The 8,463-nt window shown below is 49.5% G+C and overlaps 1 protein-coding gene across 1 annotated transcript in view; it reads right to left on the bottom strand.

Moving 5' to 3' along the window:
* Positions 1–1,079: 1,079 nt before the first annotated feature.
* Positions 1,080–8,463, bottom strand: part of LOC104411412 (receptor expression-enhancing protein 1-like) — a 31,128-nt gene continuing 23,744 nt past the window's right edge. The window contains exons 6-7 of the mRNA XM_010021824.1: positions 5,616–5,651; positions 1,080–1,222 (exon numbers count right to left, since the gene is read on the bottom strand). Coding sequence (XP_010020126.1) covers positions 1,209–1,222; positions 5,616–5,651 — 50 coding nt within the window. The 3' untranslated portion in view covers positions 1,080–1,208. The remainder of the gene's footprint in view (positions 1,223–5,615; positions 5,652–8,463) is intronic.

Genomic DNA, 8,463 nt, shown 5'->3' with positions numbered 1-8,463 from the left:
AGGCTTAAAGTGAATGGATGGGTTCTGGGACACCAAGGTTTGTTTATGGAGAAGGTAAAGACTGAGAAGCAAAACGTTGTCAGCGCTGGCACATGCTTCTTGAGGACAGCACTTGGCCTCGGGTGACCTGCTGTGTGTTTCTAAGAGCCACCTTTAGGATATGAGGCTGTGTATTGAGCCTCAGGCCACCACGGGTGTCCCCGCAGCGCAGAGCCAGCAGCGTGTGCTGCGCCAGGGCAGCAGGGCTTGTGTCACAGCATGGACCATACGCCAGATGATTCTCCTGGCTCTCTCATCCTTGGGAGACCCTCACTGCCCACATCAGAGCCATGTGTCTGGTGTCTCCACCTCTCACATTTATGGCTCCACAGCTCTGCACGGAGGGGCAGAACTGCTGCGGGGATGGGAAGTTCACTGGGTGCCAGGGCGAAAGGTGCTGCTGCCTCTTGCAGCTTTCAATATGCAGGTGACACTCCTCTCTTCACTGAGGCGAGACAGAACCTGAATGTAAATAGTCCAAGGAAACAGACCCTGTAATTCCAGTTCCAATCATCCTAATTCCTTCAAAGGGAACCAATATAACCCACACATCGTGTGGGAAGCCCTGAAGCCGGGCATATTTCAAGATGAAGTAGACATTTGAGTGCTCTGCAGAGCTGGGATCTAAACTATTATAAATGTACAACAGGGAACAATCCAGCAGGAAAAGGGAATGTAGGCCCAGACCATCAGCATCTTTAATCTCTGTGATCTTACAAGGGCTAAGAAACCTCCTTCTACAGCAACAAGTGGGATTCAGTCGCGTGCTGGTTCTTCAGCCATCACTTTGTTTCAGCCTCTGGTCTGTGTTGCTGTGTAAACCTGGAGTAACTCCTCTAGATTTCCATGAGTACAACAGAGGTCAGGACCTGGCCCGTTCTAACTACAGATGAGACACTTAAATACAGTTACAGTGGGAATCAGGTACCTCTGAGAGAAGCTGGACCTCCCCCTTACTTTGCTGGGCACAATACACGTTCTTCCCACTGTAATTCCTTGGGAGCAATGGGGAAAAACACAGTCACAGACTACACAAGCCAGGATCAGGTATTGTATTATTGTAATGGAAGATAAAGTCACTCCAAAGTTAAGCCTTTCCTTGGGATAATTAATATTAAAGAGGTTTGCACACCACTTAGTAAGAGCAGGTATTTATTATACGATGGCGATCAGCTTCTTTTCCCTGCAACGAAGATAAATTTGCCATCATTTCCACAGGACACTGAGCCAAGACATGTACTTGCCCAACAGGTCTCATTGCCAAACCAAGAAGTTAGGAGCAGGCATCTCCACCAGCACACGCTGCCCAGGAGCCACCAGACAGAGGCAGGCATCCTCTCCAAAGCCAAGTGCAACCAAAGCAAACGAATCACACCAAGAAAGTCATCCGTTAATGAAAACACACCCCACAAAGGGTTAAGTTGTTAAGTGCTAGTCGAGTCCAAACACCTCAGAAGAACACTCATGCAATCTGTAACACTTACATCCGAGTCCCATCATATTTACATAGAGAAAAGGAAAGAATAAACTGTTAGGGGAAAACATTTGGGTGTAGAGGGCGAAGGAACATTGTTTCAGAGCACAGAAGTCTTCATCTTTGCATATCTGTGGTTCAACTGGAGTTTATTAAATAACAATTAATGTTTTATCTTGGTAAAATGCAAATGTACTTCAAGAACCTACTGACTGACCCTGAAATAACCATAGTAAGTATGAAAGTACTTTAAAGTACCCAGAGAAACACCCAAATTGCCCATTCAGAGCTACCAGTGCAAAGCGATGCAAATCACCCCTGTAACAATTTGATTAACAGTTAGTAGAGGGAAGTTTTAAGGAGCAGAATGCCTGGAGCAACAGAAAGTTGATTGTTCTTTAAGTTCAGTGAGAGAAAGGTTAAAAAAATCCCTGCAACAAGAGCTGGAAGCAAAACTGGCGAAGAACAGAACTGAAACCACCTACACCAATTCCCTGCATCAGTTCAGAGACACAAGAACAGCCCCTTGATGCAAAGCCAGTTAGGTTTTTAAGTGTACTTTTCACTGTCATCATCTCATGTGCAAGTTGTAGCATAATACAAAGGGGTTGGATACATCTAGTATGGCAATAGGGTGCTTTGTTTAAAGCACAATTAAGTGAATGTCCCATTCAGGCCCTCACTGAGCTGCACTGCTGATTGTGTGTGATCTGTCACCTTGTCTTTAGGGTGACAATCACATGTAAGAAGGGATCCAACATTACTGCAGAAACTCCAGGGGCTGACTTAATGCTGCAGCACCTTGTGGATGGGTGACTGAACATGTTGGCCAAGCCAACATATGTGACAACATGTTGTCAGCCACTGGTGAGCTGTGGTTTTAAGTTGGTTTTAAGTTTCTAAATGCCCCCTCAAATACCTGCAGCCTCAACAGTTCTGATAGAGACCTGATTCTTCAATATCTCCTGCATATATTTATTAGATATAAGGAAGTTGTACTTTACTGTGAGGGTGCTGAGGCACTGGAACAGGTTGCCCAGAGAAGTGGTGAATGCTCCATCCCTGGCAGTGCTCAAGGCCAGGTTGGACAGAGCCTTGGGTGACATGGTCTAGTGTGAGGTGTCCCTGCCCATGGCAGGGGGTTGGAACTAGATGATCTTAAGGTCCTTTCTAACCCAAACCAGTCTGTGATTCTCTGTAAGGATTAAAATTGTTCCTCCCTCCCAACCATACCACGGGTCTTTGCAACAGCACCCAAGAGATGTTAGCTGAGAAAATACCACCGAATATAGTATTTGTTACTTCTTAAATGCCAGCTCCAAGCAAGACTGTTTAACATTGCCCAGCGTTTAAGCATTCACCAGGCACTGCCAAGAGACAAACATATCCCTGGAGATTTTCACTCCGTCCTTCCTGAAGGGGAAGGATTGCTCTGAGATAATTGCACTGTTGTTCCTTAATGCTACAGGCCGTGAACATTGAGGATTAGACATAAGGCAGAAGCTCTTCCGTGTGAGGGTGCTGAGGCGCTGGCACAGGGTGCCCAGAGGAGCTGTGGCTGCCCCATCCCTGGCAGTGTTCAAGGCCAGGTTGGACACAGGGGCTTGGAGCAACCTGCTCTAGTGGAAAGTGTCCCTGCCCGTGGCAGGGGGTTGGGACTGGGTGAGCTTTAAGGTCCCTTCCAACACAAACCAGTCCATGATAATCCTATGATAAGCAATAAATCAGAAACTTGTGTAAAGACCTGGAAGGAGTTTTGCCACTGAGCGAGAAGAGCTGGCACAGAAGCTGTCAACAAGACATGCTGGCATAGGTATAGTGAACACACTTGTATTTAGTGATGCTGCCCAGAGCAGAGGAGGATGAATGTCCTGAATTGTGTCAATGCTTTGTCATGTGCAGAGTGTGAGCCTGGCCAGGGGGAGCCAAATGGGCAGGGAAGAGCTCCAGCAGCAGAGGAACCCATCACCACCACTGACAGTGACAGATCTGCTCTGGGACAGGGGGAGCTGCTGCTACACGCAGCCTGGCTCTTGGTCTCTGCTCTCCACGGCACCTGCTGGGCACATCCTCAGGAAACCTCATGGGATATAACCTAGGGAGCAGGATGCTCCCCCTGAGGGGGTTCTATGAGCCAACCAGAGAGAAACGCTTCACTCCAAGAGCATTAAAGCAACTGCTCCTGCCAAAAAGGCTGCATCATGGCTCTAAACCAGCCTTGCACACTGCTGCTTGAGCTCAGCCTTGACTACCTGCCCATTTAGCTTATCAGCTCTTTGGAAGCAAGTACTGTTAGTGACTGCACTGTGAAACTGGCTACACAAAAGTCTGCAGCGAGGAAAGATGAGGGCCAATGGTTCAGGACAACTTAGTCCCAGCTAAACAAACTTTGCTTCTTTCTTCCCCCTGCTTTTTGTGGCACTGGAAAACATGTTCTCATGACGTAGTGAGCTCTCTGAGCGACCCAAGCTGCACTTACAAAGGAGCATTTTCAACAGCAGGCCCTTGTCTGACAGTGCATTAATGCATCTATTGCCTTGGAGACAGAGAAAAGGGCAGCTTGTGGAGACAGAATGAACCCTCTATGAGATGCAGCCTCAGTGTATCCCTGTTGATGTGGTGTAAGGGACTACTGGATTAAGTCTGGGGGGAGGGAATAGTAAGACAAGCCAATCTGAAAGCAATTGAATCCAGATCAACATGACTTTGGGCCCAATTTGTAAACACATTTGATTGATTAAATGACTTTCCTAAGGTTAACTCATGACTATTAAGCACTTCGGGATTCAGTGATTCTTCTCAGAAATAACACTTTGAAGTCAAACCCATAAAATTGGTTTAGGCTAAAATCAGAAGGGTGCTAATAAAATGTGCTGTGAATACAGGTGTCATTTGATGGCTTAAACAGACCCCACCTTAAACAGGCTTCATCCTCCTGCATGGTGGTACCCTCACCCCAAATGTGGAGTGTTTTTTCTAGTGCAAAGAACTAGAAAAGGACAACAGGGAGGGTGAAAAAGCAAACAGGAGGGTTGGTTTACCACCTACACAGGGTGCAAGGAGACAGTGTCAGGCTGGGATCTCCACCTCCAAGCACTGATGCTGGAGGATGCGGAGCGCAGACGGCTGCAGCGCTGTGATCCTTCAGGCCCTCTGCTGCAGCCCCTGCGTTGATCACAGTGTGCAAAATAAACACAAAGCACAGGAGATGAGGAGTTACAAAGGTCTTTTGCTTTCACCAAGGTGAGACTCTGCCAGTCTGGATGCAGCCCCATCCTCTGGCATGCCCAAATCCGAGGCCTTGCCCTCCATTCATCCGCCGCTGGGACAGAATGCGGCAGTGATATAGCTCAGCTCTTGGCAGCCGACTGGTGCAGCATTGAAACCACCACCAGCAGCTAAACTGTTCACCCCTCTCTAAGTCCGTAAACACAGTGAGCACTGGGGACAGCTCTCAAAACCAGCTCCAGCAGACTGAAGCAGTGAGAGGCCGTTTGACCCTGTTTTGTCACACCATTTTGTCTGCTGCTGGGCTTTGCTATGGCTCCTGCTCATCCCAAACACAAACGTCCTCTCCACCAACACATGCCAATCCTTAGGGAATAGAACAAAGCAACAAAGACCAGGTTGGACACAGGGGCTTGGAGCAACCTGCTGTAGTGGAAGGGGTCACTGTCCATGTCAGGGGGCTGGAACTGGATGAGCTTTAAGGTCCCTTCTGACCTTATGATTCCATGGGAACAGGGCTGGAATGGAAGGTTTGCTCTTGCTGCATTTTACACTAGCACTGGGGGGTGCAGGGCAGAGTTACACCGGTGCAGCGTGGACAGTGGCACATCCTCTAGAACAGAAAGGACTGAAGTTCTTCTCCAGAGCAACACTCCCCAGCCTTGGGTACCACGGGTCAGTATGGCGAGAAGCACTGCAACGCTTGCCATCAGCACACACAGAGCTCAGACCCACAGCCTGGCCTTCCCCTGGTTTGTTCCCCTGGTGTTAGGACACCCAGTGAGCAAGAGTGTGAGGAGCAAGCCAGGCTGGGGAGCACAGCCATGCCTGGAAGGGGTGCATGGCTATGGAGCACGAGGAATGCAGCACTCACCTCTGAGGAGCCGGCACACCGAGCAACACGTGCACACTGGAAGAGGAGCTGAGCGTTAGGAACTCATCAGGCTAAGCTACAACTCCCACACAACACTTGGCATCATTACGAGATGGATTTCAAGGCCCTCGTGTGCACAGAGAGATGATTGTCTCTATCCACCAGCATGGAGCGCACACAGGAACGTGCCTCACCCCAGGCTACCTGCCTGATGGGTGTTAAGGCTGGGATTCCAAACAGCTCCCTGGCTCTGGTCTCAGATCATTGAACTGAAATAACTCCTGACCAGAGGGATCTGGAAGCATGGATGAGCAATGGGAACAGTGCGAAAGGCTGATGAATACAGGCACAGGGTGCAACACTGGGACTTGCATCGCCGCATGCCAGGATTTCTCTTTCCTGTAGATGTAGACATCTACAAGCACCGGTGCAGCCATTCACAAAGCTTCTGCAGGAAAACTAACCCTTGATCTTTCTAAATCAGGAGTGTGCTGAGGAGTCCTGCAGGAATTATGTCGTGGTGGAATTGCTGGAAGGATGAAAGCAACCAAGGGAATGGCCTTGCGCCTTTCAGTGGCTCCTGAAAGCATGAACTGCACAGCTTCATGCTGAGGATAGCCTGGGTTCCAGGAAACAGCCTACAAATAACGCCCAGTTTGAGCTTTCCAGTTTAACCCTCCCAGTGGCATCGATGACTCCAGGTAAAAAAAGCTTTTGAATTAAAAGGTTTGAGCTCTGGGCCGTTTCTTTGGTCAGGATTATCCTGCACTTCCATAGCTTCACAGTCATTTTAAAGCAGCACAAACCAGCAGATGTCCCATTGCCCCTCACACTCTGGCCTCCACCTTCCTTGTCCCGAGCCCGATGTTTGTGCTCTCTACTGGCTTAAGGATCTGCCCCAGGTCAAGAGCAACCTGGAAGCAAGGAACAGGCGTTCGACTTGAACCAGCTCCCTGAGCAGGGTCAGCACATGTAAGATTTAAGCATGTCCAAGGGAAAGGATGGCATGGGGCAGAAGCAAGCAGTTGGGTCATACCCTTTCAACAGGAGTGCTGGCTCACACTGGCTGGATACTGCTGTGAAACCATGGCCTTTTGTGATAAAGATGAGTCTCAAGCAACGTCAAGAGATGTGCTGTGAGTTGAGCCTCTGGTTTTACACAGGAGGTAGCTGAACACGGTTTTGTGGTGGTTTCTTCTCTGGGAGCTCACACAACATGAACACACAGGTTGTTCTCACACATCCCTCTGGAGCTTTTCTGGTTGGTGGGGGCTGAACTATGCAGACATGTCCTGAATGCTGATATTCCACCACCTTTGTTCCATCCTGCAAAGCCTTCAGCATTGAAGTGCAAAACCAAGAAGCAGCCTTGACTCTCTCCTGCTCAGAGGAGCTGAGAGTACCTGAAAGCACACTGCACGCTTCTGCTTTGGAATCATTCCAGCCGAGGATGATCTCTGCCTGGGGCAGGCTGAAGCAGAGAGGGCGCTTGGTCTGGGCAATACAGAGGATGGCTCCATAATACACAACCCTCTGGCCCGGACAGCATCAGTGCTGGACACTGACCCCTGCTGCAACACACATCTCCTGCTGCTGAAGTGTGTCCCCCTGACTCGTCCCAAAGCCAGGCTGGTCTCCAGTGCCCAACCAACTGACATCAGCAACTAGGAGATATGTTTGCAGCAGCTCCAGGACTGGGCCGTGTGTCACCATGGCCAATACCCTGCTCCTGATGCGTGTGTCACTCACCAGCCATCGCAAGGGAACAAGTTGTACCTGCACTGTCCAGGATGCTTTTAAGGCAATGCTGTAACGTTAAGAGGTGCAAAAGCCCCCCACTGTTAATAAAGACGTGCCTGTGTGTGGATTGTTACTGGACATGTGCCAGAACGACAGCATTGCCTTGAAAACTGGTTGGAAATCTTGTTCTGGAGCTTCCAGTTTTCTGTTATGATGAGTAAACACACGACACGTACAGTTCCCAAAGGAAAGGGGCAGTTGTGTGGAAGCAGCACAGGTTGGAACAGGCATCGAAGCTAAAATATCACCGGCTCTCATCAGGCTGCCAAGATAGTAAAGTGAGAACCCCTGCACTAAGAGCAGAGTGAAATCAGACAGAGAGGAGAGGTGGTGGGTCTGCTGCATGGAGGAAGGGCAACCCCTGTGTTTCCTCAGTGTGTGTCAAAGGAAGATGTGCACATACTTCACCGGAGCAGTGACAATGCCTGTCTGTGGGGTTGGCAGCCATGCACAGACCACAGCAGCCTTTGCCCCTTCGTGTTGCCTGCGTGTGGCTTGTGACTGGGTGAGGACAGGAAGAGAAGGGCTTTCTGTGGGATGGGAGTGGATAGAGCTGGAGCGCCCGGAGCCCATTGCACCATCCACACGAGTGGGACAGCTCAATGTAGAGTGAGCACCATCGCTAGGCAGCAAAGAAAAGGAGGAGTAGTTCCCCTTGCCTCAAAAGCAGCTCTTGCAAGTTCTATTTCTTGGCCTCACAAGACACTCTTCAGCAGGCAAAAATAACCCTTTGCTGTGTCCACATGTGGTTGTTACTGACTAAATGTCAAGCTCTTCACACGGTGCTTTGTGTCAAGAGGGGATTCAGAGCACCACAAACCCAGCACCAGTCACACTATAAAACCAGCAGCAATGGAAATGAAACAAGCTGAGCAGGTCTTTAACACACTCTGAGTACAGTGTGGCCCTGCAGCCAGCTTTTGGCCACAGCCAAAGCCCACCAGGGTCAGGAGAGTCTTTGTATGGATTTCAGTGGGCTCGGAAACATGCCCAAGAGATGTGAAACTAGAACCTGAAGCACTCCTGGTGTTCACAGGGTGAGCAGAGA

The sequence above is a fragment of the Nestor notabilis genome, unplaced genomic scaffold (genome assembly GCF_000696875.1).
Source record: "Nestor notabilis isolate BGI_N333 unplaced genomic scaffold, ASM69687v1 scaffold7879, whole genome shotgun sequence".
NCBI classification, from domain to species: domain Eukaryota; kingdom Metazoa; phylum Chordata; class Aves; order Psittaciformes; family Psittacidae; genus Nestor; species Nestor notabilis.
Note: the sequence above shows the minus strand (reverse complement) of the source record. Positions and strands in the feature narration are given on the sequence as shown.